The following is a 23,497-nucleotide window of genomic DNA, read 5'->3' as shown; positions in this document are numbered from 1 at the left end:
GTTACCAAGAAAACCGAATAGTATCTAGATAAAGAAAAACACACATAAATGTATAGGACGAGGAAAATATTATACATTTTTTTACCTATTCTAGTTACCATGGAAACTAAATAATAAACTTAACATTTATCCTAATAGTTCTGATACTCTACATCCACCTCAATCAGAAGTTACACTTCCGCCATGTGTGAATAAATTACAATTATATTTCGCAAAAGTGAACTGAAAGTATTTTGAAATAATTATAGCAGAAAGGGGAGGTTTAGTTAATATTTCCGGAACATCTAACAAACACGTGGGTGCAAGATATATTATAATTCATGTATTATATGCATGAGCATGTGCTATTTGTATTTATTAAATATTGCATAATTATCGATGTAGTGTGATGTATAAATACATATTTGAGAACAACACATAAAATTAGATATTTAACCCAATATGAATTATCAAGCGCATCCACGTAAAATAGACAATTTCTAACCTAACCAAAAATATTTTTTTGTTTTCGATGTCTATAAATTCCTCCAGGTTATTATCATTTATTTTATGAATAATTTATAAATATTAATAATTCAAGTCATTAATTCGATAATATTATCTGAAAAATCAACAATATTTTTTGATTATCATTATGTTTTTATCAAATTTTCTTTCTAAAAGTTTTTATTTAGCATAGTTAAATAATTTTTTATGTACTATTTATTATTGTACATACAAGATTTTGTGACATAATCATCTTTTTACAACCATATTTTGTTAGTTATTTTCATTAATTTGTTAATTTACCCTTTCATATGGTATTAATATTTTTTCAGTTAAATAAACTCTTATATTAATCTTTATATGACAATCGTAATTGAGGAGTAAACTCCAGTCGTGCGTCGGAGCTGACACACATACTTTTTATTTAAGAGTACAGTTAGTAGAGCTTTGTAATTTTTTTATCGAAAGGTTTTGGATTTTATTATATATATACTTCTGTCATATGTGTAGACTCTTGCACTCATCAGCTACACATTTCGTTGAATTAATGTATGTATATAATGAATGAATGAATTAAATACATTTTTTCTAATGCTTGTTAGAATTAGAACAAAAAGGAGAATAGGCACAATCGGCGGCCTTATAGCTTAAAAGCGATCTCTACCAGGCAACCTAAGAAGAAGGGTTAGGGTGTACACAAAATAATACTTAAATAATTAATAAACATAAATTACAAAAAATACATACTTCATAAAAAAAAATATAATAGAATATTTATATACAATAAATATAATTAAAATAATTAAAATATCATTAAAATATCATTATTATTAAGATTGCCTCATTGAAGAATTTGCTCGTTGTATTTTAACTCAACTTTTGTACGAGCCCCATCTTTTACGATAAAAAAAAACCAAAGGTATCTTATTTTATAATACTTAGTGGGTACTTGATAACGCGAAAGAACCACCAGTACTTTAAGGAAACTCCTGTAAAAGTAAATTACAGTAAACAAATATTACCACTTGAATTCAAAGTTTAGGTAACTCTTACTGTGTAATTGTTAATTAAGGCGATACTCAATCTCAATCGGTGATTAAAATGTTAATTGCCTGTGACCTCATTTCACGTCGCGTTATTTACAAAACAGACAGCTGACTTCCATTTTAAAACTAACAACGTTGGTTATTGACGGCCGTCTAGCGCAATGGACAGCAAATCTGCTTCCTGAATACAAGGCCGTGGGTTCGATTTCCATAACTGGAAGATGTTTGTGCGATGAACATGAATGTTTTTCAGTGTATGTGTGTTTATTTGTATATTATAAGTATTTATATATTATTCATAAAAATATTCATCAGTCATCTTAGTACCCATTACACAAGCAACGCTTACTTTGGGGCTATATGGCGAGGTGTAGTATATTTATTTATTTACATAAAATCCTAATGAATTCCTATTTTTATCAAGCATGTTATTTACGTTCTTTCTGCCCTGCCTTTCGCACAACGATGTTGAATACTATAATACAACTAACAGTATTTGGCGAATCATAAGGAATCTGATGAACTAAAACTTGAACAAACAAACGTATACTACATATTAATTTTATACCGTTACCGTAGTCAAGTAAAATTACCATATCATTATTTTTAAGTACCATATCAAATAATCACATGCGCGACGAAAGGTTATACACAAGTCACGAGGAATAACAAAAGTGTTCGCCGTGCCACCTGTCCTTTTTTTTTAGTTGAAAGGGCATAGAGGAACATAGGCTACTTTTTTTTTCACGAATACAAACCGTTCCCACAGGATTTGTAAAAACTTTGGAAGATCCAATTTAAATCCAAATACGTCGCGGCAAATGGAAGTGGATTGGTCACACCCTGCGGAGGAACCAGAGCCACATTCCCGGACAGGCTCTTGAGTGGAACCCACAGGGGAAGCTAAAAAGGGAAAGACCAAAACAAACCTGGCGATCGACCAAAGCGTAGGCGCAGAAGATTGAAGTTAAGCGCGTGGCCACAGACAGGTCGCAATGGAGGTGTTGTGTCTGCCCTTTGCCCTAAAAGGGGGACGTAGGACACAAATAAGAAGAAGAAGAATAAACGCGGACGACGAAAGGGGGCAACAACTAGTGCTTTATTTAATTTTCATAGTGTTATTGCCAACACTTTGTAACGAATCTACCCTATTTGCTAAACAATATTTTTAAAGAACGTAATACCGAGAGAAAGTCGGACCTCATAATTTTATTTCGTAACCAAATCCGATCAAACCTGGCTCAATAATTAAGTTTAGACACGTACTAAAACATGGCATTATAAAATAAATACATTTTAACACTTTAATTTTTCATATATGCATTAGGCTCGCCTCGCCCTGCGACTACTATAAGGGGCGTGCTAGTATTTTGTCTCTATGAAATGTAGTGCGAATGATGTGCGAAGGCATTGTGGAGGCAAACGTTTGAGAGATAAAATACGTACTACTAATAATTTGAACTTTTAAAGAAGTGGAATATGGAAATTACGATTAAGGGATAAATCCTTTTTCTCTTTACGTAGGGTTGTGAACGGAGTGTTATTTGAAATAATGCAGCAGAGCGATACTCTAATAGTTGAGTCAGAGTACTGCATCACACAGTGATGCTATGACGTGATGCAATAACGTGGGAAGCCTAATATGATACTTAACGTGGTAAACCTTCTATGATTCTATAACGTGGTAAACATAATATGATTCTAATCTGTTGTTTTATGTTTGGCTGGGTTTTAGGCCTATGGCATACTAGTCCCCGCGGGGGGGGCACTCACAGTCGACTTGTTTCTAGTCCGAGATCGGGTAGGAGTCCACCGTTGCGCTGCGTGAGTTGGGGCTCGCAACTACCATTATTTCAATAAGAGATATTAGTACCATAAAGAGTTCTTCATGTACTAAGAGGAAGGAGTGATAGATAGTGAATCCACTATGTCGTTTAACGGAGATGTGAATGCCTGGAGTAGGGAGATGAAGTTAAATATGCTATGAAGTATTGAACTATGAGGAGATGGAGACATTATGTTGATAATGTGATCTAGTGGTTATCTATATCCTATTTTTATGCTATTTAAGGAAATCTAGTCTTGTGAACTCTTTGCTTCTGACGCTCTAAAAGTCTTGAGTTATTATGGAACAACAAGGTTGGGGTCTTAGCCTCTGGATGATCATGTGCCAGTATTATTTAAGAAATTATGAAACCATACGGCGAGATCTTTGATAGGACACAATTGGTTTAGTTACAACTTGGAGGAAATATAAAATTTATAAATTTTTAAAACACCTACAAAAATTTCGGATTTGACATTATTTGAACTGGTGACTCTCTGGCAATCGCAGCCCGAGCACTTTACGACTAAGCTACGGCTCTCACTCCACCAGTGACCAAAATTAATATATGCTCTCTTTATCAGTCTTAACAGTGATTTATATGTTGTTGGTATGATTACAAGTCCTTGTGCAAATTACACCGACAACTAGTACGTACACAATAACATAATGTTTAGCCTCGGCTTGCGGTATCTTCGCCTCGTTAGCAACTCCGCGCGTTAATTGTCTGTAATCTTGGCGATGTGTTGTCAGCTCCGTGCTATAATCTCCCATCGACACAGTGTAGTAAACGTACAGTTAATTATAGGCACATAAAGTTAAACAACAACGCTATGTTTTGCAGGTCGTGTTTCTTGCATGCCTTAGAAGTGTATGTAATGCGCTGTACATAGGCGATGGTCCTTCAATTATAACTGTAAAAAAAATATTGGATAGAAGCAGGAGAATCTGTATGGCGTTATTTATAATTTCTTCAACCTTATACTCCACACAAATTAGATCTTCGGCAATGTACACACATACATAATTGTTAAGTCAATTGAGCTTAATTTTCATAATATTTCATACTGTAAAAAAAGTTAGGTAGGAAGAAAGCAGGACACTCCAGACTGGCTGTTTTTTTTAATTATGAAAGTGAATCATATGAGAATGATTTTTTTTCAAATGTGCCAAAAGATATGCAACTTAAGGTAACTTAATTAGAGCAATACTATGACAATATTGTAAGACTTTACATTTGTGTATAGTTTAAAGCTGGAAAACAACGTTACTGCGATGCTGAATTGACACTTATATTTCCAATTATATTTAATATGGACGGACTTCTCGTGATGAAAAATTATTAATTGTAGAAGAAACCACAAAACCTATGCTTGAGTAAAATTGATTTACATAGCTGGTATTTCGAAATATAATCTTGTTTTAGTCAGTCTTAAGGCATTTTTATTCGCAGTACCTGATGTTTTCTTTTGATTAACGCAAAAGAATAATAACTTCTACGTGCGCAAGTATAACTTTTTAATTGATTTCATAAAACACTTAAGTGTTAATCCACCCTCAAATTGATTGTTTGTATCTACTAAACGACGTGCTATTCAATGATATCATACTATGAAAATACCACTATGTATTTTCATTATTCTCCGTTCAACTTATCAACAGAAGTCCTACACGAATGAAGTAATGAGCGGAAAGTTGAATTTTTAATAACAACGTGCCCAACTGTATGATTGCTACACCGAGGCATCATGATGCTAATCGGATGCCGTATTTTCCTCAAATCCTTTGAAGTGTTACCCGCATATTATATTGGATTATCTTTCCTTGTAAATATTACTGTGAATAAACATTTCTTGCCCTATTTTTGTAACTCATGATTGTAATCAATGAGTCGTTCGTTTTTCCGGCTTTTCCACCGGTTTTTCACACGGTAAATATGCTGCGAATAATGCAAAGAAGTAAAAAATAAAGTTAAGGTAACTTTATTTTGTCGGTTCAGTCGTTTTTTTTCTAGTTGCCAATTTTAATTTTATTTTTCGAATGTGCGTTAAGAAACTTCGCTACAAAAAATAACCGACATCGTAAAACAACTAAAAAGCGAGGAATAAATATTTGCTGTATCATTTTTAAGTCAGTTCCAAGTAAAATGTTGTAAGAAAAGTATCTAGTTATTTTCTAGGTTTCACTTGGCACCCTTAAATATTTATTTTTATGCTTTTTGGAGTAAAACTTCTGTTACTAGGGAGTAACTCTGAGATTTTTTTCAGAGTAGTAACGCTTTGAATTTTAAATCGAGTATAAAATGAAATAGTGAAAATTAAATGAAATGGCGGAGTCCCAGGAACATTTTACTCTCTCATCAATAAATAATGATAAAAGTTTTACTTTAATCGCGGGTATAGGTTACACGCACACACTTTTTTTTAGTATTTGTTGTAACAGGGGCAAAATCATCTGTGACAATATATACTGTCTAACTATTATGGTTCTTGAGATACAGTCTTTTGATAGATGGACGGAAGCCGGGGTCTTAGAAATACCCTTTGAGTACGGAACCCTAAAAATTGCCACACAACTTAATGTCTCACGACAAATCTGTAGTATGATCGCCTGCTGAAGGCAAAGTTAAAGGAACTAAGGAGGTGTACCCATGAGAGTACCGAACGCCCAAACTTCCTCAGCTCAGTTCCACAAGTACATTCAACATGAATGTTTAAGTTCGTAAACTGACTCAATTAAGACAGTTCCGACTTGCTACTTGTTTTTGGGTCTGTGGCAGTTTAGTGTGCTCACAGTGCAGAACTGCACTTATGTCACGATTGGTTTTATGCCCGTTTCCACTTAACCTAGGCATCAACTTAATGCCTAATGATTTAGGCGATGTCTAAAGAAAAAACTTTTCACCAACTCTTAGGTGATAACTTATGGTGAAAGGATTATGTCATCTTTATCATCACATAAATCCATTACCGGCCCGGCTAAAGTCCGGCTTCATACTTTAATGTTATAAATGCGTGTGTTTGGGTGGTAGTTTGTCCCTTTCTACTTCCTTAACGCCCTATCTCAGCAACAAATCGACTTAATTTTTAACAAGAAGCTAGTTTAAAGGACGGGAAGTAATATAGGCTACATTTACGGCCGAGTGGCGCAGTGGGCAGCCACCCTGTTTTCTGAGTCCAAGGCCGTGAGTTCGATTCCCACAACTGGAGTGTTTGTGTGATGAACATGAATGGTTTTCAGTGTCAGGGTGTTTATCTGTATATTATAAGTATTTATGTGTATTATATTCATAAAAAAAATATTCATCAGCTATCTCAGTACCCATAACACAAGCTACGCTTACTTTGGGGCTAGATGGCGATGTGTGTATTGTCGTAGTATATTTATTTGATCCTAGAATAGCATCAAATATCCACGCGTTATTTACTGGAATTTGATTACCAAATGTCGTCCTTATTTCGCGTCCTAACAAAGCAACAAACGACTACTTTGCAGGGCTCTGCTGAAACAAGACCTTTGTAATATTTAAATAATACTTCTTTAATTAATTGTAGTAAACACCCTGCGCTATAAACAAATAAAATGATTATAACGCGATATTTTTAATATATTAGTATAATTTCAATTTCAATTTATTATGTAATATCCATATTGATACTCGTATATTTTGTGATAATAAATTTAGTTTGGCCGTCGGAGTTCAAAAATATCTAGACGTAATAAAGAAAAATGATTAATTATATGGTACTGTTTGGGATTAAATAACACCACAGATAGGTATGTCTACGTAACTTGTTTATTTATTATTTATTTTCAGAACTTCCTGATCTTAATCTAGTTATTGTAAGTTATTTTAATTCAACTGGCTGTTTTTACTTTGTAGTTGTAATATTATCTGAATTATATTATTTTTTGTACAGTGAAAGTGTTCCCAAATAGAAGAGTTTTTAGTATATGATTAAAAAATTACTACTTATACAATAGTATGTTTTGTAATATTCATCGGTGAGTTTTCTATTTGCTTTGCGAACCAACTTAGGTGATAAGAGATAGTGCGTCCCGGTGTCTTTTTAAACCCTGGGAAACTAACGGTGCCCGGGATATATTAAAAGGAATGAACGCGGATAAATTCGCTATGTTTGGAATTTACACAACGTGTTATCTCGTTTACTCAAAAAACAAGGTGCGAAAACGCTGAGGGATCTCGTAACTAATATTAATTCCCGACAGGAGCTTAGCGAAATACTATATTCCTAATTAGCAGAGCAGAATAACGATGGAAAGACTAAGTCTGTTATCAGCTGCGTGCAGAGCCGGCAGCTCTACGGCGTGAAGTAGATTGCTGTTCTTAGCTTACGTTTTGTTTATAAAAGGTGTTTTTGCCTATTTTTCTTATCGTCTCGTCGTCAGTCTATTAACGCCAGTGCAAGGCTAGCATTAGCAGGAGATATTTTCCCCAGAAGGAAAGGAAAATATGTATATCCCTTCTCATAGTTTCCACTCCACGAGCATAGAGTGCATAGCTACTGGAGAGTGTAATGAACATGTATGTTTTTCAGTATCTGGGGGTTTATTTGTATGTTATAAGTATTTATGTATATTATTCATTAACATATCATTAGTCGTCTTAGTACCCATAACACAAGCTACGATTACTTTGGGGCGAGATGGCGATGTGTGTGTTGTCGTAGTACCTATATATAGTATAGGTGCACGGGTGGAATTAATATGCAAATAATATATTTAAAAAAAAGTGTGTGTCAGCTCCGACGTACGACTGGAGTTTACTCCTTAAGTACGATTGTCGAAACATACACAAAAAGAGTTTATTTGGCTGAATAAAGTCAATTAAAAATCCTGTGCAATTTATTCACACACGGCGGAAGTGTTACTTCTTAAAAGTAGCCTACGGGAGATTGAGGTGGATGAAGATTATCAGAACTATTAGGATAAATGTAATGTTTATTATTTAGTTTCCATGGTAACAAGAATAGGAAAAAAATGTATAATGTTGTCTATCTCACTCTGTCACATATATTTATGCGTTTGTTTCTTTACCTAGATAATATTCGGTTTCCTTGGTAACTTAAATAGGAAAAATAAGTTAATTAAACGAAAGCGACGTTGCATGTTTGCGCATCACAGTTGCCGGGCATACAACGTTGCAAAGCGAAAACGTAACGAGTTCATTCAACAGTAGATTTTACTCACATTTTTCTGATACCGGGCGCCTTATATATGAAAATCGATTCTTAAGGAGTAAACTCCAAGTAAAAAAAATAAGAGTGGTTATAACCTATATATAGTTATGTGCGTTTTTAATTTAATCTTTTTTTTATTTGAAGGAAACATCGTGTCAAAACCTGCCTGCCAGAGAGTTCTGCGTAACGTTTTCAAAGGCGTCTGAAGTCTAACAATCCGCATTTGACCAGCGTGGTGGACTACGGCCTAAACCCTTCTCATCAAATGGGGGTAAACTTATCCATTCCCTTAGAGCCGTTCTTTATTTATTTATTTCGGAAAATCAACAGCTAATATATTTCTTCTTGTCCATGTGTCTTCCTTTGGGCGCTATAGTAAAAGTACAGCTTATTACAGGCTTTCACAACGATCACAAATAGTTTCAAATAAATATAAGTCTTAATAACATTTGTTTGAGTGTATGTACCTAAAGATTAATACAACTGCATCATAAATTTTATATGTTTTTAGGAGTTATTATTATAAATAAATCAAATAAATTGACTCAAATACTTAATGAATGTTGTAGCAATCATGCTTTGGCTTAGAACAATTCAAAAGTTATTTCAGCCAAAGCCTTAGAAAATGAAAAACCACTGAAGCTTAAAGTCGTTAAAACAATTATAGGGTTTCGGTGCCGCGGGAATTCGCTGCTAATCTTGTTTTAATCCAGTTTGTTGTTGAGTCACCTTGTTGACCAAAATCCCCACACCTTCAGCTTCCTGCTGACATAATTAATATTATGGACGTCGGAATCTCTTATAAATTATCAAGAGATGGCAGCGCTGACGTGGCAATTCACGCGAATTAGGGAAGAAAACAGCGACAATGCCGTCGAAGAGATAATAAATACGAGCGAATAAACTTATTCTGATTTTGAAAAGAGCGTGAATGCCATGTGAAGATCTTGTATACGTAGACAAATTTGGTGTAGTAGTGCTGCCCGCGACTTCATCTACGTTTATTTCAGTTTTTTAATAAATAATATATTAGTTAGTCACAACATTTCTCTAATAGGGCTCACATCATCGCAATTTTCAGGGTCTCTATTTTTTTTTATTTACCTTTGTTACTTTCTGAATATTTAGATTTCTATTTCTAGACGCGCCTAAAGAAGTTTTACTTAAAAAATTTCTTTATAATATTAGTGTAGTTATAAGATATATTGTATTGATATTGATATATAGGATATATTGTCTATATTTCCGACAATAACTTGGAAACTGCTAATGTAAATGTATAGGTATTTTTTTTCAATAAAACATGTCTATCAAACAATTATTCTTATAAGTCTTCAAAGGAACAGCAATTATGTGAGTTAATACATGCAATAAAATGAATTTTTCAAAATTACTGTGACATACCGGTTCACTTAGTTCTGGGTTAGACAGTTAAATACAGGAAACATGTAGGAGCACGGACGCAAGTGGGGCAAACGTACAAGTTACAGATCTGGGCGCTCGTTGCGGGTGCACAAACATTCACTGTATGCAACGGAGCGCGCGCTTCCGACCGCCGGCAAACATCGGTCGCTTTGAGCTGGCGGGAGTTTATCGTGAGCCGCATACTTTGAACGCGCGAGCACACTGCACACAAAATACATGTCGTAGGACAGAATGTTATCCGTGGTCTTAAAAGTGACTGACCCCGGGTCCGATCTCCGGCAAAGGCAATAGATCACTTGTTTGTTAATTCTGGGGCTATGGTCAATTGTTAATGTCAGTTGTGACAGCTAACGTAAAGGCAAGAAAACTCAACAAACAAAGTCTTTATGTAACTTAGATATTAACTCATAAAGGAGAAGCAAAAAATCTGCTACTTATTTAAATGCGTCAAGATTAATATTTGGTCTTCCTCATATTTCACCGATCATTCTCAAAAGCGTGACTCCTCCATACCACGTGACGTTGGCGAAGTAAATCGTACCCAATTGGTACAAACGCAAGCCATTAAAAAAAAAATAACTTAGATAACTAAACAATTACCATATTGTCTTTTTCATTATGTTGGCCTTAACGGGATTATTGGAGTACAAAGGGCTATAGATGGCGGGATTATTGCAATACCAATTACTATAGATGGCGGGATTATTGCAGTACAAAGGGCTATAGATGGTGAGATTATTGCAGTACAAAGGGCTATATATGACGGGATTATTGCAGTTCAAAACGCTATAGATGTTAGGTTTATTGTTGTAGAAAAGGCTATAGATGGCGGGATTATTGCAGTACAAAGGGCTATAGATGGCGGGGTTATTGCCGTACAAATTGCTATAGATGGTGGGATTATTGCAGTAAAAGTTGCTATAGATGGCGGAATCATTCCATTACAAAGGGCTATAGGTAAAGAAAGAAGATGAACTCTATCACATCATATAAATGTGTCAATGTGTAGAGACTTCAAAAACTCCGAGATACGGTCGGTTAGGTTAAGAGCGTTGCCACTCGTGAAATTAGTTTTCGGAGTTTTACACTAAACATAAACTATACGGTGGTGAAGGTAAACAAAGAAACAAAAGAAACTCAGACCCGGCGACGACAGCGGCACCCGATTCCATGTAACACCACATTCCACCTTTGGGTTCTCTTACTTTGTTGTAAGATATTCCCGCTCCCTCTGAGCGGGAATATCTTACAACAAAGTAAGTTTTTTTTTTTGCCAAATTGCCGAAGCCAAAGTTTAGTATTTAAATTAACTGTGATGCGGTCTGCAAGGCTTTGTTCGTGGCTAGTAACCAGCCTGCTAAGAACGAATGTTTAGAGCATTTTGTAACAGAGCTCTTCCGGGAAAGTAATATTGCGTTGCTTATTTCTGCCGCTAAGCAGCATTGTTGCAATGCTGTGTCCGGTTTGAAGGACGTAGTTGTCGGTATAAATAAACTCTGATGTGGTCTGGAAGGCTTGGGTGGCGGCTTGTTACCAGCCTAATGAGAAGTAACTCGATTCCCAGCAGAAAGCCAAAGTCAAAGTCGTGGCTAGCTAGCTGTTAGCACTCTAAAAACAAAGACGTGCAGCTAGGCGATTTACGACGACCATCTAAGACTATATCATCACTTTTCAGGCGTTCAGATCACAAGGAATAACTCGTAGCAGGTCCAAGGTTTGATACCTGGCAGGGACAATATGGGAATTCAAAATTTATCCGGCCTAGTCTGCCGGATGGCACGGTCATATCTCCATACTGACAAAGGCACGGCGCCAAGCATTTTGGCCTTTATACCGTTTAACAGGTTAGCCCTCTACCATCACTTATTATAATTATAATTATGTAAAACCGGCCAAGTGGGAGTCTGACTCGCGCACGAAGTGTTCCGCAACATTAATCTTTAAAAACAGCAAAAATAATAACTGTTGTATTGGATTTATTTAATTTTAATATTTGTTGCTGTTACGGTACAGTAGTACAACTTCAGTAAAAAGATCAGGGTTCATGAGATGTATTTCAACGAGCAAGGCTCATGAGATACAGCCTGGTGAAAGACGGATAGACAGACGGGCAGCGGAGTCGTAGTAATAGGGTCCCGTTTAAATCTTTGGGTAAGGAAGCCTAAAAACAGTCGCCTTACATCAAAAACTTATCACACACCCCCTCCCCCCTTTTGGAAGAGGTTACAAATCTGAACAACGCTATTTATTAATCTTAGTGGAACATTAAATAAAAAAACAAAGGACTTAACGAAGTCCGCTTTTTTTAAATAAATAGTTGTAATAAATTGTTTCTGAAAAGTAGCATCTGTGCCGCGACCTATTTAATATTTTATGTCCCATATACAATGGAAAATCTTTTGAAGCAATTGATATCTTTTACCTCCTGAGCACAACGACTGTCAAATCATTTTCCATTTTCAGAAGTTAGATAACAGTTTGAAATGCTAAGAAAATTTAAATCAAAATTTATACTTTTACACAGTTGAGTCTCATTTAAATTAATTTGGAACAATAGTAGCTTGTGATTTTATTATGGTAATTTTATGATATTAGGTATAGTGGATCCATCTCCGACTCGGGCACGGTGTATTGTATTTTTCTGTTATGGAACTTCTGAGCTCTAATCCGCTCGTTAGAGTAATTTTTTAAAGTGGGGTGGGTGGGATTTTTAAACATATTTCAGATTCATATTTGCCAGGTAATTTATTAAATTGATTAGGACATCCATCAATAATTATTATTTAATTGATTAATATTTTTAACAAACAATTGAAATTATATTTGATTAAGAACTTATGTTCATGACGTTGAATTGGTGGGTATTGTGATAAATACGACTCCGTTATTGATACAGTTCAATTCTGTGTGGACTCGAATGATGCAAAGATACCTGCCAGTTCTTAGTCGTTATCACGACGATAGGAATATTATGTAATCTACCCTATTATCTGGACGAAGAATGTGAAGAAGAGAAGTAGAAAAAGATCAAAGAGATGGATAGATGGTATTAAAGAGAATAGATGTGCTAGTAGATTTCTATTCCAATATTAGTTAACCCTTTACTGCAATTTTACCTTGTTTTAAGTTTTGATTCAGTCTTAGATCGTAACGGGCTAACCTGTTAGGGGTATGGCAGGTAAATTAAACCTATACACCTAATCGGTTTCAGTACATATTTGAAAATATAATGTACGTTCATAAAAACATTTCTAAATTTATGTTACTGCAATAATTTAAACATTAGAAGTAAGAATAAACTTACAGTATTCTAGGTTACATAAAATTCATAATTCGTTTAAAGGAAATTGCATACAATTCTACAATTAACTACCAATTGATCTTGGAGATGTCTCTTAAAAAGTTCAAAGTTTGTATTAAACTTAAGCTTATAGAAAAGTCCTATTATAGTATAAAGGACTACGTAATCGATAAAAAAGCTTGGGTGTAAATAGTTGCTCTTCTAATAATTTAAAATGACATATGGTGATAACAAAAAAAAAACACCCGGCTAAGTTTGTTGTGGGCTTCTTCTTAGACCAGGACGCGTTTGGAACCCTCGTAGCTTTAGTTTTAAGTTTACGAATGTGGTTATCGCCATCATCTCACTACCGTGTAATTCTTATGTACGCATCAAAAGTGCCACCTATGGGCCTACTTGAATAAAGATATTTTTGACTTTGACTTTGACTTTGGTTTATACGCGATGTCGTAAATCGCTTAGCGGCAGGTCTTCGTCGGTAGGATTTTAACTGGCCACACGTAGCCTTCCACGAGACCAGACCAGAGAAAATTCAGAGATTATAAATTATCAAATTGCCCCTGCCGGAAATTGCACCCGGGATCTCCAACTTGAAACCCGAGCCAGAACAGAAATCAGCAAAAATGTTGTGCAGACCACATTTAGAGTGTGAAAAGGTAAAATGAAGATACATAAACTGCGTAGTACCTACCTGCTAATTCCTTAGGTGTCGAATTTCAGAATGCCCATTGGTAATAGCATTGGCTTTGCTAGAATATTCCATTACAAAATGATCTGTTTCAGCTCGTTTAGAAATTGCAGCTCATGCAAATAACTAGCAGTCAACTGGGATGCCAATCTAAGGCGCTAGTCTCACCGCCGACCAGGAAGATATAACCTACATTCTCGCTCGAAATTGTATCCTATAATTTATAGCTGGTAGGTATAATTTCTATTGTATTGCCCACGGCTTCTTTTGCATTTTTTTCGTCCTTCTCTAATCAGTGAAAAAATTATATGATGTAACGAAATGCGCGCGCACATCTTTTACACGATTTTTAAAAGATGAAGGTAGTTGCTCATTCCAGTGTTTTGATTGATTTAATTGTACAAATATCTCAAATTTTAGTGTTGTTATATGTTCAGTAAAACTTGGTGGTCAAATAGTGGGATAAGTAGATAATGCATTATAATAAAACTTTCAATGTATTAAATATATATTCTATGGTTCTACAAACGTAGAATAAGGTGTAAGCGGCTCCGAGCGATTCGCCTGATGTCGATTGGCGAACGAAGTTATCACCATCCCCTTTCAATTATGTAAACATATATGTATAAACGCTTCATAAGTGTCTGTGATAGGTCTACATGAATAAAGAAATTTGAATATGCCGGTAACTCTGGTTTTTCTACGTATCTCCTCATTTCTGTTTTGATTACGTAGAGATACTCCCAACATTGCTCTCTCCATCGCTCGCTAGCAGGCTTTGAGCCATCTTATTCTGATCATCTTGAAGCCCATGGGAAGTATAACTATTACTACGGACCTCAAAATAATGGACAAAAATAACAAAAGTTCCATAGGTGCTTGTGATAGTCCACCATTAATAAAGAATTATCGAATTTTGAATTTAATTATCCTTCATAACAAAGCATAAAAAGGCGATAGTTTTAGTTCTATTTTAGTCTCGCTAATCGTCGACCGTGAGGCTAGTACCTAAATGGATTACATGTATTAGTTTGGTAAACTCGAGTGGCTTCAAAGCCTCGGGTGTAAATACGTGAGTAAACTAAACTAGTAACTAGGATAATCTACGTTTGTATTGCGAAGTAGTTTTCTATTTGACTACTATGGTTACTGATTTCAGAATAACTAGTGCACACTGAAAAACAGTGAGGTGTATTACGATACAGATACATATAAAAGCAGATATCGGATAGAAGCTGGCGTTACTTTCCAGAGTTCAGAATAAGAAAGAAGATAATTACTTCAATAAATTCATTGTAAAGTGAACATCTCCTGAGAATCCTCTAGTTTCGGAGTTAAACGTGCGGAGAGGGTACATATTCGAATATCTGTTCTGTGTGGAGTATAAGGATTGAAGAAATTTTAAATTACACCATACAGATTCTCCTACTTTTCGCAAATGAAGCTTGATTTTCACAAATGCTGATATGGTAAAATATTACTTGCAGCTTATTTTTATATAGTCTTCTTTATCTTCCTGGCTTCTTTGTGACATATATATTGTATATATTATGAAAATTCGATTATATATATTTTTTATGCTATATTTTTTGTAATTTATGTTTATTATTTAAGTATTATTTTTTGTACACCCTGACCCTTCTTCTTAACTTTATTGCTTTGGTAGGTTGCCTGTTAGAGATCGCTTTAAGGCGATAAGGCCGCCGATTGTACCTTTTCTTTCTTTATTTCAAATGTGATTGTTTATTTATTTGTATTTGGCGTACAATAAAGTCTATTTGATTTGATTTGATTTTTGAAATTTGAAAGTGTGTTTGTTTGTTTGTTTATTTGTCCCTTTATATGTTTCTATACGCCCTTACTTATCAACAAATCAACTTGATTTTTGGCATCGAGTTAATTAATAGGACCGAAAGTAATATTGGGTTCTTTTTATCACAGAAAAACATACGGGTTTTGTAAAAACCCCATAAAAACACGAAAAAGAACGCGGGCAACAGTTAATATCTTATATTTTCGACGGGAAAATGAAAAGCTTCAAAAACAGAAACAAAATAGACTAAAGTCGCGGGCCAAAGCTACACTTATAAGTTTGGTGAAAAGTTAAATGAATTGAGACAACGCGGAATTTCCGGCCATAACTATAATCTATAACAAAATATATAATAACCATAACAAAAAATATATATAATCGATACAAAAACCAGTTATAATTAAGTAGTACTAAAAGCAGTTCAACATTGGCCAATAGAAACAAGTTTAGCTGTAAAATATACCAAAGTAGAAAAACTTTTGATGTATGAATGAATGAATGAAGACACTTTTATTGTACACCAAAGAAAAAAAGTAGTTACAGAGATATAAATACATATCAAGAGAGATGTAATGAAATAAAACTGTAACCTGTTGGCTCCTCACTACAACTTCACAAGTAAACTTGTGCGCGAACCATTTCCCAAGCGCAGTAGCTCGGCTATACTATAGTTGAAAATTATGTTGCCTTTATAAAACAACCCGTTAGAAGTTAGTATAGTAAAACTAGAGTATTTTATTATTTACCCGAGTGGTTCTGCAACCATCTGCTAAATCTGCTATAGTTTGGAACGCTCTTTCGGCTTCGGTGTTTCCAGATTCATACAACTTGAATGCTTCCAACGCAAGAGTGAATAGGCATTTTGTAGGCAAGCGCGCCCCAACTTAGACCGCCTCATTGCTTTACTTCAGGCATGATAGTTGTCAAGCGCAGGTCTATAAAGTATAAAAAAAAAACAAAATCTTCATCAATTGGCTGTAATCGTATGAAAATGTGGCCTTTGAGCTTCATAAAAAATTAAGTTAAAACTTATTATGGATTACTTAAACGATAAAGTCATAGCTTAATATTAATTTACTGTGAGAAGGTTATAAGTTTGTTGTTGGCTCTTCTTAGACCAGGGCGCGTTTGGGTATAAGTTGGCGAGAGAAGTTATCATCATACCCTTACATTATGTAGCGTTCACACATATATGTTATGTGTGAACGCTACATAAGTGCCTGTGATAGGCCTACATGAATAAAAAAAATTGAATTTGAATTCGAATAAAGCAAGGTTAATTGACCAAAATCCTCTTTTATTTATCTTGTACTCTGCCGATATAATTAACTGTATGGAAAACTGTCAATATCATTCATACGCTGATGACCTTTACTTTACTGTTTATGTTCCTGTTAATTACCAAGACGTTAATAACGCAGTCGGGCAATTGAATAAAGTCATTGATAAAATTTCACTGTGGTGTCAACATAATGCTCTTATTCTTAACCCTATCAAGTCTAAATTTATGGTAATAGGATCCAAAAAGCAAGTTAGTAAAATTTTAACCTACCAGCCAAAGTCTGCTAATAGGTACTCTTCTTTTTGGTGTTGTTAATACAAAAGAACCACCATACCTGTATAAGAAATTGGTTTGGCGCGACTCTAGCTACGGTAAAAGAACTACAGCGCCACCACTATCGATGCCACGCCACAGGTCTGCAGCATTTCGTGGCAGTGTTAAATATCTTGCCACCAAATGCTGGAACGACATCCTATCGCCTTTTAGAAATGCCAAATCAAAGTTTTGCTTTAAAAAATTATATCGCTATTATCTAATGAACATTCAAAAATCTAATAATAACTACTAAAAACAAAAAAATATTATCTGACTAACATACTTTAAAAACGAATTTTCATCTCCTTTCCATTATGAAGTTTACTTTCTTTCATAAAGTTTATATTTTTGTTTTTATATGTGATTTCATACCTGGACTTCCCTCAACTAAATAGGTACTGACAGAATACCAGCGTTGTGTGTACATTAGTATCCGAAACATTAAGCTGAGTCAGAACCTTTTTATTGGCTCGACACATCATAGACTTAAGCTATTAATAATTAAGTACAAAATTTTAAGTTACTCCGTATGTAAGTCTGTTTGTGTCGTTCTGGTAAATAAACAAATTCTATTCTATTCTATTCTATTCAAAATGATGCAAGTTTCGCTGTAGTCTAGAACAAAATATAGCCTGGCTTCATAAAAAACGAAACGTTAAATCTAGAAATGAATTGATAATACAAGTATAATGGAAGCTTACACATTCCGGTCCGCTGCGCTGATTCCATTTGACGGGCTTTATTAAATTGATTCGATTCGATTCAACCCGAGCCGGCTGATGTTTAATGGTTGCGAATAATCGTGTAATGTGTTTAATACGAGTACCTACGTGAGACATAATATTTTTCTGTCCATATTCAATTGAGTTTTTCTTTTCATTAATTTACATATTGGCTTATTTGGATATGTCACATGTTTGTAGCTGCAGCAGGGCTAGCACGGGCAGGAGATATAAATTATATCCCCCGATTATGTCCACTAACAAGGGATATAATTAATATGTTTACTTGCTAAAACACCGAGAAGTTTACCCCCGTTTATTATCCATACTTTTAATAAAACTGTAACTGGAAGAGTCCAAAGCAAATTTTTATTTAATTTTTGTCTGTCTGTCCGGGCATCACGTGAAAACTATTGAACGGATTAAAATAAAACTCGGTATAATGGTAGTTGATATTCCGGGTCAATATATAGGCTACTTTTTATCCCGATAAACAATAAGTTTCCTCCGGGACATGGGATTAATTTTTTTTCAATTTTACTTAATAGCTCCGTTGATTTTAACCCGTTTTTTATAATTCTTTTTTGAAGTGAAACTTCTTTATCGGGGTTGGAAAAATATTTAGTGTAACATTTTTCAGTTACGCGTCACATTTTTTCGTTACGCCCCGTCTTTTTCTTGTCCCAACCACGGTTGATTCGAGTTTATTCGAACTTCAAATGCATTGCAAAATTTAAACGGCTGAAGACGTAAGCATATATCATAATACTAATGATGTTGTTAACATTGTAACTTCATCGATAGATTTTTCTGTTCTTTCTCCTGACTTATGTATGGCTCAATGCCAAATGGAAAATAGGATGAATATTTTGATTGTTTCACTTTATATATCACCAAAACTGAAGTTGGATGATATTATTAATTTTTTTCTTCCTTCTCCCTGTTCGTGCCTCGTTACTCGGTTGCAATAATGATAAAAAACCGATCTGCATCAGAAAAATCTTTGAAGCTAGTTGAATTTTTGAAAGATTATTTGAATTTTATATATTATTAAAAAAAAATCCAGTTGTAGGAATCGAACCCATTGCCTTGGACTCAGAAAGCAGAGTCGCTGTCCACTGCACCAATCGGCCGTCTGATCCTAGCAAATTCTTCCATCTTGGAGACGGATAAAGAAAACTGTTATCCCGGGAAAACAAACGTTTCCAGGTAAATTAAAAAAAAACGAAAACCACGTGGTTGAAGCCGCTAGCAACAGCTAGTATTTTATAAAACATTTCTCGTTTAATACGAGAAAATTCTGTGCCCTCACAACTGTTTTATGAGATTAATAATGCAACGTCATAAAGTAAGATGGCCGCTCTAACAACGACGTAAGTAACGGCTGCAATGTAGCTCAACCTCTTTCTTTTTCATTGCCACACTAAAGGTTTCCTTGCACTTACTATTTTAATTTATGATTCCAAAATGCATATAAAATTTTCAGAACTGGAACGAAATTTGAACTTGCCACTCTCTGGTAATCGCGGCCTGAGTGCTAATTGAGCCACGGTCTTCATTCCGCTGGTTTTTATAAGTGACTTGTAGCGTCATCTAGTAGGACATATTACAGTCGCGGTCTACTTTTCAAAGGTCCATTTTACTGTGAGACTCTTTACATGAGACATGACTATATTGTTTCTTTATTTCGATTTTAATTCGATGATTTATTACCAACGTGCGATTTACAGTTTAATAGGGTTTTTACGAATCCCGTGGTCCTTTCTCAATTTATGCCAAAAATCAAATTGATTAGTTCCATAATTAGGACATGAAGAACAAAGTATCAACAAACAAACACACTTTCATCACCACATTTAAAAATTTGGAAACTGGTGAGATTTAAACCAGCATCTCTATGGCAATCATAGATAAATAAAACTGAGTGCCAATTAAGCTGATCTATTACAAACCATACAATCACATACCTATGTGTACATATCACCGATGCTGAAATAATTATATGCTTTGTTATCTGCCTCTAGCAGTAGCTACATAGAACATTTCATTTTCGATATACGTTTCAAACTGCCATTAAGTGACTTTCGACGAGAGATGAAATAGTTTTAATCTGTTATTCGGTAGTAAATACATGGTAAATTGCAGAATAATTCATCATACTTTACGCAATTAACTCCGTATCAAGTCTAAAAATCATGACTAAGGTAAATTAACTTCACTTCGTGATTAACAGAAAACATCTCTCCGTCTTGGCGGTTGTCTACTTTGAGAAATTTATTTTAATTTTGAATTGTTAGCTCTGTTCTCCATCCGTCTGTTTTATTTATAAGACTGGTAATATATATATATTACTAGCTGTTACTTTTCACACGACTGCCTCATTGGTCTAGCGGCTTGCATATTCTGATAAGATTCATGATGTTGGGGGTACAATTAACAGGTCATACCAACAAAATCTGTTCTAGAATCGAGAAAGGAATTAGTTTTGATCTCAAAAACAAACCCCATTGATTTGATAAATAAAATTATTATGAATGCGAAAGTGTGTATGTATGTTTGTTTGTTTTCCTTCTAAAACGGACGAAAAAAGTGGGCAAAAGCTAGTTTTAAAAAACTCAGGCCTTCATATGATATAAAAATATAACAACAATATAATATTCTGAACTAGTGAAATTGTAGTTTCATACCAAGCGCTCACACTGTATCTCCGTTTCTGTCTAAAGAATTAGTACATGGCGATGAAGACTAAGACACCAGGAGGTATCTTCGCGCCGTCTGAGTCTCAAACATGACGGAAGTCCCGTCCCGTGAGTCGCGTCGTGACCACGATCCATGCAACTGGGTCGAAATATCGACAAATCCCATAAAATTATTTGACGGTCGACTGCCGCAGTGAGCAGCGACCCTGCATTCTGAGTCCATGGCCGTGGGTTCGATTCCCACAACTGAAACATGTTTGTGTGATGAACATAAATGTGTTCAAGTGTCTCGTTGTTTATCTGTATTTTATAAGTATTTAAGTATATTGTTCATAAAAATATTCATCAGTCATCTTAGTACCCATAACACAAGCTACGCTTACTTTAGGGTCAGATCTTGATATGTGTATTGTCATAGTTTATTTATTTATTCATCTTGGTATGTACCCGTTGAACTATATTTAAGAAATGACGGAAGTATCCTGACTAGTATTTATACCAAAATACTTGACGACACACTTCCATGAAAATTTTACAGTAAATCTATGTAGTTTCAATTATTTTTTGAAATTAATTTAATATATTTAATAAGAATTAGGTAAAAATGTATATCTATGCTATAAAATAATCACGTAACGAGAGTTAGTGGACGCGTACCTTAGCGTTTAATCCCCCACATGTACAACAAGAGAGAATGCCATGTTCAAATTACTTTTCTCAGACATACTTCTTTCCATATTAACCGGGGCAACAAACCCGTAACTAAATCTTACGTCGCTACAGAGTGTTTCAGTGTCTAAAATAACTTAGAAAAAGCAATTAATAATCAAAACTCAAGGTTTGTTTATTAAAATTGGCCTTAGTTTTTTTTTTAGTCAACACACAATCGGGTTGTAGGAAATTTTAAAAAGGTTTACCATGCTTTTCGGAACCACATTTATAAGCTGTTAAGAAACTCATTTGAGAATTGATTTAAGAATAACTATAAGCCAAATTCATAGATAGCATAGTGATTATAATCTCTATGTGTGTTTTTGGTTTATCATAGGAGCTCTATTTCGGAACACAAATTATTATATTATAATAACAATTAATAAGAATTAAAAGTTATCTGAATTTAAAGAATGAGTTTGACTATAAAATGTTTTTGGCATTACAATAAAAACAATATTGTTTATTTTATTGTAACACTTTAAAAACAAATATAAGTATTACAAAAACTAACTTAAAAGCAAGTGCAAAATTAAAACATAATTGTAACTAAAGATATTAAACTAAGATTGTCGTGGTTAATCAACATTTCTTAAATATAGTTCAACGAAATATCGACAAATCCAAAATATTATCGTGGTATGTACCCGTTGAACTTAGAGAAATAATTGTAACTATTGTTATTATTTACGTTTAGACACTTATTGCATAGATTTCCTTTTGAGTGCTGGCTATAAGCAGTTTCTATGTTAGGTATCTTATGCCGCTGTTATATACTATGTGATGTTACACGTGTGATGTTATATTTCCGGCTAGACTACTTTGTCTCTATAAATGGGCACTGTCAACATCATCCGCAGCTCTCGCACCCGCACTAATATAGGAGAGACGCTTGTAGAGCACAGACCAATCGCGCTGCTCCAATTCGGGTTGGTGGGCTACTATTAGCACAAATTAGTGATAAAAACCGGGATAAAACGGCTTAACGTCTTCTCCGTCCGAGGCACGGGGTTCACACCGCCAATTTCCTACTTCCCTGGTAAATTGAAGACAACACAGAAGAAAAATAACAAGTTTTGACCCGATCCGGGATAAGAACCCAGGACTTCGTGATCCGTAGCTAAAAAAGGCTTAAGAGGCAGTTAATGGGCACTATGCAAAGTGCTCTCAGTGGAATCTGCCTTTTGAACCGGTTTTAGGGTCACTACAAACAGACTGACTTGACGTTTCAAAAGTGTTTATAAACTAGACCTACTTGAAGTAAATGTTTTTTTATTTGGTAAATGCACGTACCTTTGAAGGTGGCCATCATGTCGTGGCCCCGATGCTCGCATCGATTGCGGGGTTGCAGCTCTCTGATTACTCGCGTGCAGTGAACATCGCGTTATGTGTTTACCTGTGAATAGAGTCAACATGAGATAGTTAATTACGATATATGCATTTTTTTAAAGTGAAACCTTCTTTAGACGCACCGCACACAGATTTTTGCGTGGGTAGTAAGTTAGACCGTCATACTCTGAGGGAAAACGCTCGATCGAACGCGATAAAGATGCTCTTCACAGTTGTATCGCTGTATTTCGTATGATAAATTCCTACTTCTTTATTAAATTAATAGTTATAAGGGGTTAAAATAATAACTATCATAACGTTTGATTCGTTAACTGTTTTACATTGTGAGGTAAGTGTGTGTATGTATTTAGCGGTCTGGTAATATTGATATTATAAATAATAACCATTACACAAATCATAATAATTGTTATTGATATTATATAAAGGGATTAAATCGTATATGTAGTCACCTCATGTTTATATTATTATATATGAATAAATGTATGTGTAATATATTTGAAAATTAACCTAACTTCCATTTTCTGTGAACTTATTCAAAAATAAATATGATTAAAACTCAAGTTATTTTCATAAATATAAAAATATTATTTATTATATGTATATAAATTGATTGGGATTGGCCAATTAAGTTTT

At 34.7% G+C, this 23,497-nt stretch overlaps 1 protein-coding gene across 1 annotated transcript in view; it reads right to left on the bottom strand.

The window, feature by feature from the left end:
* The window catches only part of LOC120634593 (atrial natriuretic peptide-converting enzyme), a 115,373-nt gene extending 92,481 nt beyond the window's left edge, over positions 1-22,892 (bottom strand). Inside the window, exon 1 of the mRNA XM_039905324.1 lies at positions 22,808-22,892. Within this exon, the coding sequence (XP_039761258.1) occupies positions 22,808-22,826 (19 nt within the window). The 5' untranslated portion in view covers positions 22,827-22,892. The remainder of the gene's footprint in view (positions 1-22,807) is intronic.
* Between the last annotated feature and the right edge of the window lie 605 nt (positions 22,893-23,497).

Source organism: Pararge aegeria, chromosome 2, assembly GCF_905163445.1.
Source record: "Pararge aegeria chromosome 2, ilParAegt1.1, whole genome shotgun sequence".
NCBI classification, from domain to species: Eukaryota; Metazoa; Arthropoda; class Insecta; order Lepidoptera; family Nymphalidae; genus Pararge; species Pararge aegeria.
This window is presented reverse-complemented; position numbering and strand designations above follow the sequence as displayed.